The sequence below is a fragment of the Chironomus tepperi genome, unplaced genomic scaffold, assembly GCF_022539635.2.
Source record: "Chironomus tepperi strain 1889 unplaced genomic scaffold, CSIRO-AGI_Ctep_v1 contig_445, whole genome shotgun sequence".
NCBI classification, from domain to species: domain Eukaryota; kingdom Metazoa; phylum Arthropoda; class Insecta; order Diptera; family Chironomidae; genus Chironomus; species Chironomus tepperi.
Window position 1 is genome coordinate 7,177,558 of NW_027226567.1, and position 14,421 is coordinate 7,191,978.

The 14,421-nt window shown below is 30.6% G+C and overlaps 1 protein-coding gene and 1 long non-coding RNA gene across 5 annotated transcripts in view; one reads left to right on the plus strand and one right to left on the minus strand.

The window, feature by feature from the left end:
• jp (junctophilin) overlaps positions 1–13,279 on the minus strand; it is a 28,961-nt gene extending 15,682 nt beyond the window's left edge. Inside the window, exons 1-2 of one of the 3 annotated variants that reach the window (XM_070650645.1) lie at positions 13,264–13,279; positions 1,781–2,373 (exon numbers count right to left, since the gene is read on the minus strand). In XM_070650645.1, the coding sequence (XP_070506746.1) occupies positions 1,781–2,022 (242 nt within the window). In that variant the 5' untranslated portion in view covers positions 2,023–2,373; positions 13,264–13,279. Of the gene's footprint in view, positions 1–1,780; positions 2,374–8,319; positions 8,485–12,964; positions 13,163–13,263 lie in introns of those variants that run through there. The other 2 variants (XM_070650644.1, XM_070650643.1) reach the window with 2 other exon arrangements.
• LOC139098440 (uncharacterized) lies at positions 12,511–13,201 on the plus strand. Of its 2 annotated transcripts, XR_011545202.1 has the most exons (4): positions 12,511–12,595; positions 12,686–12,755; positions 12,890–12,940; positions 13,092–13,201. It is a non-coding gene; the product is annotated as an uncharacterized lncRNA (long non-coding RNA). The 2 variants fall into 2 exon arrangements; XR_011545201.1 differs by having other exon boundaries at positions 12,559–12,755.
• Positions 13,280–14,421: the final 1,142 nt, after the last annotated feature.

Sequence of the window (14,421 nt, forward strand, 5' to 3'; positions counted from 1 at the left end):
TTATCATATCGTGAACATTGTGTGAACCCTTGTCATTTCGACTATCCTCAACATAATATTTGAAAATTTGGTTTCTCGTGGGAATCGAACTCATGTACATCACAAGAAATAGGGACAGATGTTCTATGCATTGCCAAACAACTTGGTCACAGAGGTCTTACTCTTGCAATGGCCGATTTGCCTACATATAGATCAATATCACAGATTCTACTCTATTTCAACTAAAGCTTGAGGTAGACTTGAATTTTGTATGGAGTCGAGTTGATTCGAGTAGGACTTTTCGATACAAAATCCGAATTGACTTCGAGCTCTGATTCCGACACCATACAAAAGTTGGGTAACAGTCACAGACTCAAAGAACACATGGATACAAGTCAAAGACACAATGTGACTAGTTCATGTCAGAGACACTAAAATTTATATGCAGACTAATCCATTTCATGGACACATCTAACGTGAATATACTTATATAAGTCCATGTCTAACCATATACCCATCTCTGTCTCTACCAGGTTACATACAACTCTTAATAAACATCTCTGAGGTCAGTTTGATGAATTCATTTGTGAAAATGGATATCCACATATAAATAAATTACTACATGCAATGGGGTTAATATTTTACGAATCATTGGGAATTCAGCTCAATTTAATTTATCGAATATATTTTCAAGAACGTCATGAATAATCTTTTTCTCCCTTTTTTAAAGTTCAGTCTGTTAAGTGTAAAGCAGGTCAAGAAGGCACAAAATAATTTGTGTAATACATTAGTCATATCCCAAAGCATTTGAATCTGGCAAGCATTTTCTCGGAAAATTCGTGAATAAATTCAAGTCTATAAATTCATTATGCTTCAGAATTGTCTGTTCAGTCAATTCTATGAATGTGTAATATGTTTTAAATAGATCCTTTGACAATATATGTAGATGCCTACTTGATTATTCTCTTTTGTTTATTTTTTTTTTTTTTTTTGTCGAGAGTCAGATTTGTCAGAGTAAATTGTAAAAATATTCAGATCAGATATGAATAATTGAAGGAAATTGTGTGACGGGGCTTGATGCAATTCTAAGACGGTCGTCGGGCTTATGGGATGTCATGAAAAGTTGAGTTTTAGAGCTTTTTTCACTTTGTTGATCAAAGTAAACTTAGATTTTTGAGTTTAGAAACAGAATTGACATGAATTCAAATTTAGCATGGATTTAGCTTACAATCTGGCTAACTTCAACCTGCATCTGCTCTGTGTTACCTTAATCCATCAATAACAAGCTCTTAACTACTCACAAAATGACTAAAATCGCCAATATTAATAGTATTTCTAACTCAAATTCGCAAAATTTTCCATCACAGATCAAAATCTCGTCTCGATTGTATATTATGGAATGGTCGAGAAGAAAGGAGATTCTTTACATTCCTTTGAAGCTTGTTTACGCATTGTATTTTTTGCTATTGATAAGTGTTTTCATGGAAACAGTTTTTTTGTTGTAAACAACACGACTAGAAATCGTTTATTTTCATTTTTTTTCTCGTCTATCCTCAACCCAACCTTTTGATCTTGCTTGTCATGTTTTACAATAGATTTTATTTAAAAGGTATAGAATCGAAAGTGCGCGTAACTTGTTGAGTTTGAACATCACATTAAATTGAATCAATAAGCAGAATGTACTCTAATGTCTTGAGTATCGTATGAAGGTATTCGGTTTCGAAATACAATTTCTGTCGGAATTGATTGATGATAAGGACTAATGTCTGAGAATTTGGGGAATAATAATGATGTATCTTACCTGGGCCACGTGTATACTCCAGACACCTCAAATCCATAATGCCAAGCACCGGAATATGCACCTTGATTCTTTGGACCCGTACACACACCATGTCCATGTGCCTTACTATCCTCCCAACCACCACAAAATGTACCGCCATCCTCAAAATCAAATCTACCGCCACTTATTTGTGCTTTATGTTGCTGTTGATTCGGATGATGAAGACTGCTCGCTTGTGCTTGAGACGGTAAAGGATCTTGCATTTTCTTATTCTAATAATTTTCTATTTTGGCTTAATTTTTATAATTATGATTCACTTCTTTTATTATTATTTATTTATTCTTCCTTATTCTTGCTCTATCTCGTTATTCCTTTGGTTTGCAGGTTAAATTTGATACTGAATCAAAAGTGAAAATCTCTTTGATTTGTTGTTGACTTGTTCATATCACTTTTGGGTCACATCATTTTTCATTAATTATTAATTGACCATTTGCTGTGATACTTCTCACAAACTTCAATCTGATCTTCTGTTTCTTTCTCTTTTTGCACTTTTTCATTAAATTTTTTTATTCATTTACTTGAAATTGAAACTTTTATTCAGCATACATAAACTTCTGTAATTAAAAAAAAAAGAGAAATTTGGAATCAATTTTCATCGGATTTTTCTTTCTCATTGCCACCGTCGATTATAAGGCGTAAGCAAAACAGAACTGAACCAGAAACACCTAAACACATTAACAGAAATTTGCAAATAATTTTTTTTTGCTTTTGCTTTTCTTTCTTCCTTTCTCTTGATTCTGATAAAAATAGATGAACATCACTCTCTGTTATTTTACAATAGATGAACAAATTTTTTGTGTTCAGGAAAATCACTTTTTTTTTTGTTCCTTTTTTATGATTTTTTATTTCAGATCCATTTCATTCACTCTTTTTGCTGTGTGTGGATTCTTTTTATCGTTTGTGGATTTATATTCGTGCATGATTATCGTGGAAATATGAATAAATTTTAATAGATTTTCAAGAGTATTTTTATTTTATGATTTTGGTTTAGCTTTTCATTGCTATTTGCATACTTTTGGGCTAGTTTTGAAATTAAAATTACTTAATTGTACATAAAATATTGAGTAAAAAAACCTTTGAACTTTCTAGCCATGATCAAAATCTTGGGAACATATTGATTATCTTTGAAATTGTTTACTTATGACGTCTACCATAAAATGAGTGTTTTGGGAGATTTGGATATAGATTTAGAAAGGGTTTATCTCTTGGCTTGATAACTATTTTACAGAGCTGCGAAAACAGTTGCATGTGACTAGCACAAGCTACAGATCTGTTACAGTTTTTGAACAGGGAATTTTTTTGCCCCCAAACAGATAAGACCTGTAACAGACAATGTCTTTTTACAGGCAATGCCTTTTTACAGGCAATGCCTTTTTACAGGCAACGCACAGATTGCAATTCTGCTGTTATATGACTGCAAATCTGAACAGTCCCCTAACAGGCAAAGAGTCTGCTCTCTGGAGCTTGATGCAACATACTAGACGAGCTTGCTCCTGAGTGTTGCTTTCAGCTGCAAGAACGCTCTTTGCATGCTAGGTTTAGTTTACCATCTAACTATTTATACAGTTTATATAAGCTTTCTTCATATAGGATCTAGTGAGTCGCAGTGTCTCGGTGGCGGATTGGTTCAGTACATTGGTACATAATTATTGCAATACCGACCGACTCTGCGTTCATGGGTTCGAGACTCGGCATGAGAAATTTTTCTAAATGTCCTTTTTCGAAACATATTCAGTGGATACATGGCCTCTCTTAATAAGCAGGAATGTCCTCAAAAGAGTGGTTCTGATCTCACTATACCCTGAAGGTATAGGTTTGAGTGCAGTAGATTGGCAAATCCTCACTCATAAAACTATCATTAGCCTTAAGACGGAGACAAAACCTGAGACTAAGACTTCTTTAATTCAATGATTTTGATCTACTATTTCATATCCCTATGACATAATATTACGTCTGAAACCAAACAAAATATTTAGGCCAAATATCTAAATTTGGCATATTCTGCCCTTGAACTTTCAGAATTCAAAATTTTGTATACCGTGAACTCTCATTACTAAGTCACTAAATCTGAATTATAAAGAGCTTTTCATAAACATAAAATGATCTCCCGAACAATTCAAACGAAGAAAACTCCTCCATGGAGATTTTAGGGCTCCGCTTAACCTCTTTTATTAACATTAAATCGAAGCCGCCTCCGTTTAGCGTCAATATGATTAAGAAAATAAGCGACTTATGATCGGGGCTGATAAAAGAAGTTTAGTGAAGCCTTAAAAGCTTCGTGGTAGAACAATGGCAATAGTCGTGCTTAGCACTAAACTAAGAACTGATCAAAAAACCTCTTTAGGATAATTTAGCTTAAAGCATGCTTCTGTTGAGTTAATCTGTACGGCTAGAGAAGTAAGTAAATAAGTATGCTTCTTTTGCATGCCGTAATAGACATCATGCCACATAATTGCGCTCATTGTCTGATAGGGAAATTATCAGAGAATAAACTATTGTTTCTAAGTGTTCTTTACAATTTTAAACGATGATTCATCATAACAAGAACTTAATGAAGCTAGGTCATTGAATGAAATAGAATGTAAAATACTTAAGTGCTTAATATTATCTCCTATACTTCAATTTTTTCACTTCAAATTCTAAGCAACTCATCAAAAATTTTCACTGATTTTTCCACATCGTAAGATTAAAGTCATCATCATATCCACATATCTGCACACTGTACTCCATAAATCCATTTATTTTTTTTTTGTTTACATTTAAGAATTCCTGATACGATTAAGCATAAGACGTAAACATAAATATCTCATCGAACATTCCTACACATATATTCCTAAATAAATCACATACAGCATGTTTCTGTGCCACTTCTTTTTTCCTCTTATTTCTTTTTATGAGGTCAATCTGTTTTTAAAAAAGTTCACTTTTTTTTTTGATGTGTCACATTTCACATTCGTATATAAATCCACACAAATGTATAAACATACTTGTAAATGATATCTAGTTTATGTAGGTTAGGACACATAAAATACACTTTTAAGTGGATATGTAGTAAGTCCCAAAAAATTAATTAATTAAAAATTAATTTGACTTTTATTTTATATTCAGACATGCCATTTTGTTCTATCCGTTCACTCTCTCATTACTTAATTATTTACGTTTAGTGCATATGAATAATTGAAATTTGTATGGCTTAACAGGTCTCAGCTTTCGAAATTTGTCATTTTTTTTTTGCTTTCCTTTTCTTTTATAAAAATTTGATATTTTTTCACTTGTGAGCAGCACAAAAATCAGTTCTTTTTTTCGGATATTTTGTTCACATTTACACTGGGATTAATGCAGTGGTGGGCAACCTTTTAGTAATCGAGCGACACAACTTGGTGGTAAGGTCTGATCGAAACCGGACACGACATGCGGTTCATGACATTTCCACAAAACAGAGTTGCAAGACAAGCACATGTCACAGACAAAATCCGTACAATTTCTTTATAATTTGTATGGTTTTGTAAGAAAAACCGTACAATTTCTTGATAAATTTAATAGTTTTGTAAGGAAACCGTACAATTTCTTAATAATTTGTATGGTTTTGTGAGAAAAACCATTCAAATTATCAAAAAATTGTACAGTACCATGCAAATTATCCAGAAATTGTATGGTTTTCGCGATACAATCTTAACAAAACCATACAAATTATCAAAAAATTGTACGGTTTTTGTCTATGCCAGGTGCCTGTTTCACGACTCTCCCAAAAATACAAGTGTGCTGTGTCACACAGGTTGCTCACCACTGCACTAATGTAAACGACTAAGATTTTATGTCAATTTCACTATAATCCACAAGCTAATTAGCAATAGTTCCAGTTCTTATCACTTAAATGTATTCCAATTGTCACATATCCATCATTATTATTATTATCATATTTTATATGCGTAGTTAACACACTTATGTACACGACTATAATAAAATATCCCATTTAATCCTGCTTCTTCTTCTTGCCACTTTTTTCCCTCCATCATTATCAACGATTCACTTCCGTACAATTTTTTTTACTCACTTTTTTCATCTTTCATAATCAAAAAGCAAAAGAAAAAAAGAATTGAAAAAAAAAGAAATTTTTTTTTGCGAGGATTTTGTTGCGTTTTGCGAGGCCACTGATGCTTTAAACTTCGAAAAATTCACTAGGTATTATATAAATAAATATCAGGCACGGCTAGAGAGTTATATCTTTATATTTTTTTAGCTTATTTTTCTCTAATACATGGACTCGTCGGCATTCTCATTTTGTCTTTTTTATTGTTGTTGTTAATGGAGCATTAAACTAATTGCTTTAGCATTAATTGAGATGACAGAGCACTATGATGAATAAGATTCAATTTAAATATGAGACATTATGTGACAACCTTGTGAGAAATTTGCAACACTTTAATTGTTCACTGGTTTATGTTTGTTTTGAGAGTGATTTTTGTGAATTTGACTAGATATTTGAACTTTTTGAAGCTATTCAGATAGATTTGTTATGTTTTTGATACGAATTCGAATAGAACAAATAGGTTAATCGATCAATTTGTTCAATAAATTTTGAAATTTGATTTAACTCAAATCAGAGCCTAGTCAATGACTTAGTCAGAGTCACACTAGCTAAAAGACGGATATTAGATCGAATAACTGATTTGTACTATTCAGGTAATATTGAGAGTTTATTGATTAAATTTGAAATTTCCCGCCAAATATTCAAAATGGAAAAGAAATCTTAAGATTTAAAGAAATTCTTACTAAACAGTTAGATGATTTATCTAGTTAATATCTAGAATAATCACAGTTTAGGATTAAAGTCAAATCATTGGCTAACCAACACTAGCTAAATCAACATTAACATATGATTTAAAAAAATAGCTTTAATTTTGAGTTTTTGTTTATAATTTTCATAAAATGTTCGGATTGAATCAAGTGTCTTTAAACTCAGCTTTTGTGTCACTTGAGTAGCTCCTTAGAACCAACCAGACATTGTAGAGACAACAATATCAATCTTGATTAAGGAATCTTTCATTTTCAAAAGAAATTCGCAAGTCAAAGCTAATCAAATCCTTTAAACATTTTTAATTTAATGCTTGCTTGAACCTTCAATGCACTTGAACATCCACATTACATGAAATATTCTAGATAAAATCTTTAACTTGTTGTTATGAGCTCAAAATTTCACCTATTTGTTTTTGTTGATTAAAAGTGAAGCCAAAACAAAATTAAAAAATTCTAAGAAAAATCATTTTTTAAGCTTTAAACTCTCAGGACATTGCATGTGAAATTAAAGTGGGCAATATTGAAGGAATAAATTACGTGAAAATTCCACTGACTCATCAATTTAAATATTCCGTGACTGAAGCAGTCACGCAGAAAAAAATAAAGTTTAATGACTATGACTTGTTGCGGTCAATTTAGGTTACAATTGGTCTAGTTAATGCTTTTGGAATGGATTAAATGCTATTGAATTATTTAATTGTTATTGGAATTTGACTCTATCCATAAAGATCAAGATCATTGTAGTTCTAATTCAGTGGTGGGCAACTTGCGAGCCGCGGGAATAGCTGTGAACCTTATGTTTTGTACGGTTTTGGTCGAGGCTTATCACCAACCCTAAAAGGCAAAGAACATGCTCGATTTGTGCATGGTTCCTAAACGCGGTCTCTTTGCCTGTTAGGACAAGGTGTGTCATGGAAAGCAAAAGATTGCCCACCACTGTCCTAACCTACAAATTCACAAAATATCAACAAGACAATAAGAATTTCCCGACAATTAACAAGAAAATACGCTTTCTTATCAATCTCGTGCAACATTTCAAACTTGTTCCTTTTTCTTTACATCTAGCCATGTCTTTGTATGCAAATAAAAAAAGAGAAAAAAAGAAGAAAATCGAGAAAATACAGATCATTTGCTGAGTTTTTTCATCTCTTTTACGAGGAATTTTCTTTTTTTTTTTTGAAAATTTTCTCTGTATTTGAGTGAGTGAGCGAGAAGTGCTGAAGAAAATAAAGAAAAAATGTATAAAATTTCACAAGTCGACAATCATCATCTGTGATTCCTAGTGCCTAAGCACAGCACAAAAAAACCCTTCAAAAAAAAAAAAAGATGAAAATGTTAAAAAAAAAACTGAAACTTTATAGTTTTGCGAGACATGAACGTTGTACATAGCTATACACTTAATACTTTTCTCTTCGTCATAGTCGTCCACTAGCACACAAGTATGTATTGTAAATAGCATGTACACTCACGTTAGCGTTATTTCGGAAGTTAATTAATGAATTTTGAAGGTTAATGGTGCAATGAATATTTTTCTTTTCATTCTTAGCTCATTTTGCCCCGTATAGCTTCTTGCTTGTTGCTCCTCGCACACTCACTCAATATATATATATTGTGTATTCCTTCACTTTTTCATCTTTTTCTTTCCCCGCTTGATTGCTTGCCACTACTAAATTATAATATCTCAATTAACGTTGATTTCTTACTTTATAGACATGTCAATTAATTAACTTCTTTTTTTGAATAATTCAATTTGGAAAATAATAATTAAAAAAAAAAACTCTTTTCTTCCTTCTTCTCCTTAAATACGATTATAATGATGAGAGTCACTGTGTTTTTGTTCGTTCGCTCGTTTAATTCGATTATAACTAAATGGACGATTTTTTTTTTTTTGCAAAAAAGCAGAATTTTCCTCCTCTCTACCTTATTTAATATAGGATAGATTGTATGTATGAGATATACAAGACACGACACAGTTAAGTTTGTATAAAGATAGAGCGTAGATGTGTGCTCATTAATATCAATACACACGGTCAGATCGGGAAAAAAGTAAAAAATTGAAAAAAATACTAAGTCAGGTTAAGGCTTATGTATGAGTTGACTCTCTACATCTCTAGCCTTTATTTTCCCTTTTTTTCCCGCATTACAATGTCTGAATGTCTACAAGTAGACAATATTCATACTATTGAGGATATCTTATTCATATAAATAACATCATGACGACGATATTGATGACTGTAGCGATGACGATGATGATGATATTTATTTTATTTAATAATATGAATAATGTTTGATGTTTGAACCTCAAACCACATTACCACGAAAACGATTTTCCGCTTGATATGATTTGGGAAAATGTATAAAAAAAAAAGATTTTTTTCTTAGAAAAATAAAGTCGAAAAATTAAAAGGAAAACTCAAGAGTTTTCACCTTAAGGCTATGACAAAAAAAAAATCACAAGTTTATATTTTATTTTCATCTCTAGATTTTTTTTTTTGCCATGGTGATGATTAAAGCTTTTTAATTTCAGACTTAGATTATTCATCATCATCATCATTTGCGTCTATTAGGTTCCTTTATTGTCGACAAATTTGCTTCATTTACTTTTACACGATAATGAAAGTTATTTTTTTTTTCTATGGAAATTCTACAGATGTCTTGATGATTATCTTACGTCTTATTAAACGCTTTTAGTATACACATTTGAACTTCGTTTGAAGGATTTTAGTTCAAGGTAAATGTGTGAAAATGTACTTAGTATTGAATAGAGATAGTATTGTACTTGGGATTGGATATTGGAAAATATAAGCCAGCGATAGAGCCAGCTTCAGGTGATTCCTGTTGGAGGTTATGGATCACAACTGATCTGTACGACCAGTGATACAAGTAAGTATTGAATAGAACTGGAATTTTGTATGGAATTAAGTCGAATTGAGCAGAATTTTCCTTACAAATCCAGATTACTTTCTAGATCTGATATTAAAGGATTAAATTAAGTTAGGGTGCTCTAACGCCCTCAAAGCAGCTAATTTCCGCCTATTTTTACTGCGAAAATTGAAATTTTCCGCATTTTACTAGAATATTCATCATTTTATTTAGATTTTTAAGTCTGGATCTTTAAATTATCAGCATTTGAATTATTTTATGTAAAAAGATCATTAATTTGATCAGCAAGAAGCTTATTTTAACAAAGAAACTGATGAATTTTGTAATTATGGTTGGATATAAATGTAATTAGATGTAAATTTGTTTACAATGATGTTTATTCTTTGGAATTTAAATACAGACTATACTTTTCTATGAAAAAGGGGGTTTTCAACTATGTACAGTAAATATTATTCAAATCTCAAATGAACGTTATTACAGACAAAAGATTCAATTCTCTAGACTTAGTGCTACCCATTTTAAAAATTTTAAAAATCAATGATTAATTTGTAATTTGATGATTAGTTCCAATTGATCCACTGTGAATCGCAGGACGTTAATAAAACGGTTCAACAGGTTTCTGTTCCTGGTAAAAATTACTCTTTGTAATTTAAAACAATGAAAATTCATTTAAAATGTTTTGTAGATTCATAAAAACAAATTTGAAAGTAAGTTCAAAGTAGCTCTTTAGAATTGCAATAATACCAACAACCTCTGAATATTAGACAGTTTAGTTGAATAACTCTTTGAAAGTTTAAATTGAAAATTGAAATTTTCATTCAAAACTTGACTTTAAACTTTCAAACCCTAACCTTAATGCACATCAAAACAATTTCCAAATTACATTTACTCTTAAGCATATACGAAATGAGATAAACCCAGAAAGAAAGAAGAGATGTAAGATTTAGTCTTATTCAAAACCGAAGTTTTATAGATGCTGCAACATCAGAGAACATTTCATCGTCTCTCAAGTGAAATTTAAATCAATAAGAAAAAAAAAATGGTTGGAATTAAGAATTTTCTTCATGAGCTAGTTACCTTAATTATACTTCAGTTTGGTATGAAAGAAATACATTGTAAAAATTAATTACGTACTAATTATATTGTTTACTTTAATGTTTTCTTGGTAACGACCTTTCTGTATCATCTTGTAACTGTATACATGAGAAAGTTCAATTGCAAATATCTGGAAGGTCTTCATGGAATCTTTACGGCAAAAAAACCGATAATCTTTTTTCCAATTGATTATGTTTTGATGCTGTTACTAAGCTTCATGCTTCAAAATACATGTAAAAAAATCCAGTAAAAGCTGATTGATAAAGAATCAAGTTCTATTCCATCTTTAAAGCTTGCAAATCTACAGAAAAGTCCAATTTCATCATTCATACAATGGCTAGCTGATTCTGTAAATATTTAATCACGGAATGACTGTTTGAAAATAGACTTTAAAGCTTCCTGAATAATTAATAAATTTATACTATTTTTAAAACCACCGAGAAATGTCTAGTGCAGTTAATGTTACTCAATATATCAACAATCATGTAGGATATTGAACTCTATAATTACAGTACGTACAAAAAGGTCTAAAAACAGAAATTGTTTCAATTTTAATTATTTTTTTTTCCCTGTTACTTTCAATCGATTTTTTAAATAATCAATGTTATGATTCTTGGACGGTGGACTTTCATTTATTCAACATGTTGAAATAGCACCGCTTTTATGTGAATTCATTAATTTGACCCTTTTTACAAATGATCGAATCTAACCTATTTATTTACTTCCCTTTTTTATTATTTCCTAGAATGATAATTATCTGTTAAATCTTTAATAAGCTTGAGCTTTTCATGTTTAATTGGAAATGCTTTACCCGTTATAATAATAATAATAATGCAGGATGTCCAGGAATGTTGATATTTTGATTAAATTTACGAACTTAACGAAAGTAATTTATAAATTTATCGAAGAAAATTTGAATCTTCAATGACAGTTCAGACTGTAAATTTCCAAAAAGTTGTTTTTTTGCTGAATTGTAACGAATTTAACGAAAGAATTTGAAAATTTAACAAAGAAAATTTGAAATTAGAATGGCGGTTGTTAAAATATTTGAATTTTAAATGCAGAGTTTGCAGAATTTTAAGAGTTCAAAGCGGTGCTTCCACTGAAGTCTGGACTTCGTGGAGTCCGATGATCCATTGATGTTAGAACTCCACATTTATCAAAGTTCAGAGGAGGCGCTTCCACATTGGAGCCTTGTCAAATATGTTCAAATCGCAGTTAAAAATTTGAATTTTGAAAAGTCGTTAAAAACTTGAATTTAGAATCATCGTTAAAATTTCAAATTTGAATGACCGCGAAAAATTCAAAATATGAAAAGTCGTTAAAATTTCAAATTTAGAATGTCCGTTGAATATTCAAATTTTAAATTACCGTTAAAAGTTCAAATTTTGAATGAACGTTATGAATCCTTAATCATCAAAAGTTAATCCACAGAATCTCCCATTAATGCATAAATTATCTTACTCAGGGTCTTAATTTATCCAAGTTTAAATTTATTTATCTAACTTTTCCACTTTTCATTTTTATTAAGGAAGAGTAATTTTGATGAAAAAAAAAGTTAAAGTCGACCTTTTCCGTTGAATAAAACATAAGACTTCATTATCATCATCATTTGCTTAATGAATGCGAAATAAAAGAGAGAGAGAGAGATGAAATTAAAGAAGTTTCTTTTTTTTAATTACAAAAGTTCTCAATTTTTTTTGTTTACATCGTCAATTTAGAAGCATAAGGATCATATTAAATTATTGTAAACATTTATTAGCGATGTCATCTACAGAATCAATTTCTTCACGGTACCGTACACACACAGAATCTTGTTTTTATTATATATTGTTGATACTAAACTTCGGACATTTGTCCTCAAAACAATAAATGGCACGAGAAAATCTTTTAGATTTTTCAGTGTTTTTCTTTCACACACCGTTTGACTTTCACATATTTTTCTCACATTTTTCTTTTATTATTTTTCTTTTTTTTTTCGCTCACATTTCACATACACAAGTCAGTGTCTTTTTTTTTTATTTTACTCAATTTTCCTTGTGTTCCCAGCAAAGAATTTTATTTTCTTTTATTTTACTTGCCCCAAACCAGCAAGCAAGCATTAAAGCATTGATGTTGAGCCAGGGAGAAAGAAATAGACACACACGGGGACCGTGAGAGAGTGAGAAAGAGAGAGAGAATCGAGAAAATGATCGTGAAGTATTTATACTTTCAGCTGGTTCTCTCGAACTCTATTTCGTCAAAATGAAAAAAACTTTTATATTTTTTTTGAAATTTTTCTTCTTTTTTTTATAGCACTGCCAAATGTCGAGCGAAAAATTTCATCGTATTCACTGTACAATGGAAGTGAGAAATTAACTCGATATATACCATATTTTTCACTAAAAAATGTTGAATCTTGTTATCCTGTATTACGAATTTTAAATGGCTACTGCGATGCAATCTAAAATAAAATTTTTTTCTTTTTTTTATGTGTCGATTATTTGCGGATATTCAGGAGAGAGAATAAAATACTTTATTATACTTTCACGGTATGGCACAAACTCAACACATGGAAATATTAAAAAAAAAAAAAAAAATAAAAAATTTTCCTTTTTCGATTTTCGCACAGGAAAATTTTCTTTCTTTTACTCTCTATTATGTATTATATATATTTATTTTTCTTTTACATATTCGAATTTCCACTGCGACATATACACTGTGCAAGTCGCGTAAGAGAATGAACAGCTTTGCTGCTTTCTCGGTATAATGAAAAAAAATGCGTGATTTTCCTACAAAAAAAAAAAGTTTTTCTTTTTTTTCCTCTTCTCTGTGGTCGTAAAGTTTTTCTCACGAGATAATTTTAAGCATGTGTTGGAATATATGGAAGTGAAAATTTCTCACTCGTGAAGTTATTTTCCAATGATTTTCGAATGTTTTGAGCTTTTGAATGAAGAGCTTTTGTGAAAGCTTTTTTTGAATTTTTAAAAACCGTTAAAATCTTAGCAAACTTTGATTTTCTCATTTAATTTTCAAAAAATCATCAAAAATGTCAAAAGCAACTTTACTTTTACGGACCTTAATAGCTTCATCATTATTCGGTCTAATTGGATACTTTGGTATGAAGATTGCATATGCTTGCATAAATGAAGACAGCGACAATGATGATGAACTCTACTTTGATGTTGAAGAGTGCTCGCAAATTGACAGGAACAAGAGAACGGAAATGATTGGAGATTTTCCAGTTTGAAAATGTAGAATCAACATGGAAAAAATCAGTTTTTCACCTCAATTTCCTCGGTTGAAGAAAATTCAATAAAAAATTGTAAAGAAATGAAAATTTAATTTTAATAAGTTTAATAACCCTCAGGTCTAGTACGAGTAACTTTAACATTGACAATGAATTTTTTATTTCCTATTTCCATTTATTCTATTGCATAATAGTGAGCTATACAGACACACAAAAAAAAAAATGGAAATGTCAATGATATAGCCAGTATAATTAAATATTTTATGCAACTTATGCATATCAATAGGGACATAAATGCGTTTTTCCTTTCGTTTGAAACTATAACATATATATTAACGTCCCAGTCGGGGGTACGTGGTGGAATTGAGGAACAGTTGGTCATAATTGACTGAAATAAGCCTGAAAATAATCTGAATGTTGTCTCAAAATTTAATAAAATTGTCATAACGGTCAAAAATTTGAAAAATTAAATTGAAAACCTTACAAATTACAATAAAATGTACTCAAAACCATACAAATTAGAATAAAAATTTGTTGCAAACCTTACAAATTACATTGAATTCAACCTTACAAATTCTAAATTTTTGGATAAAACCTT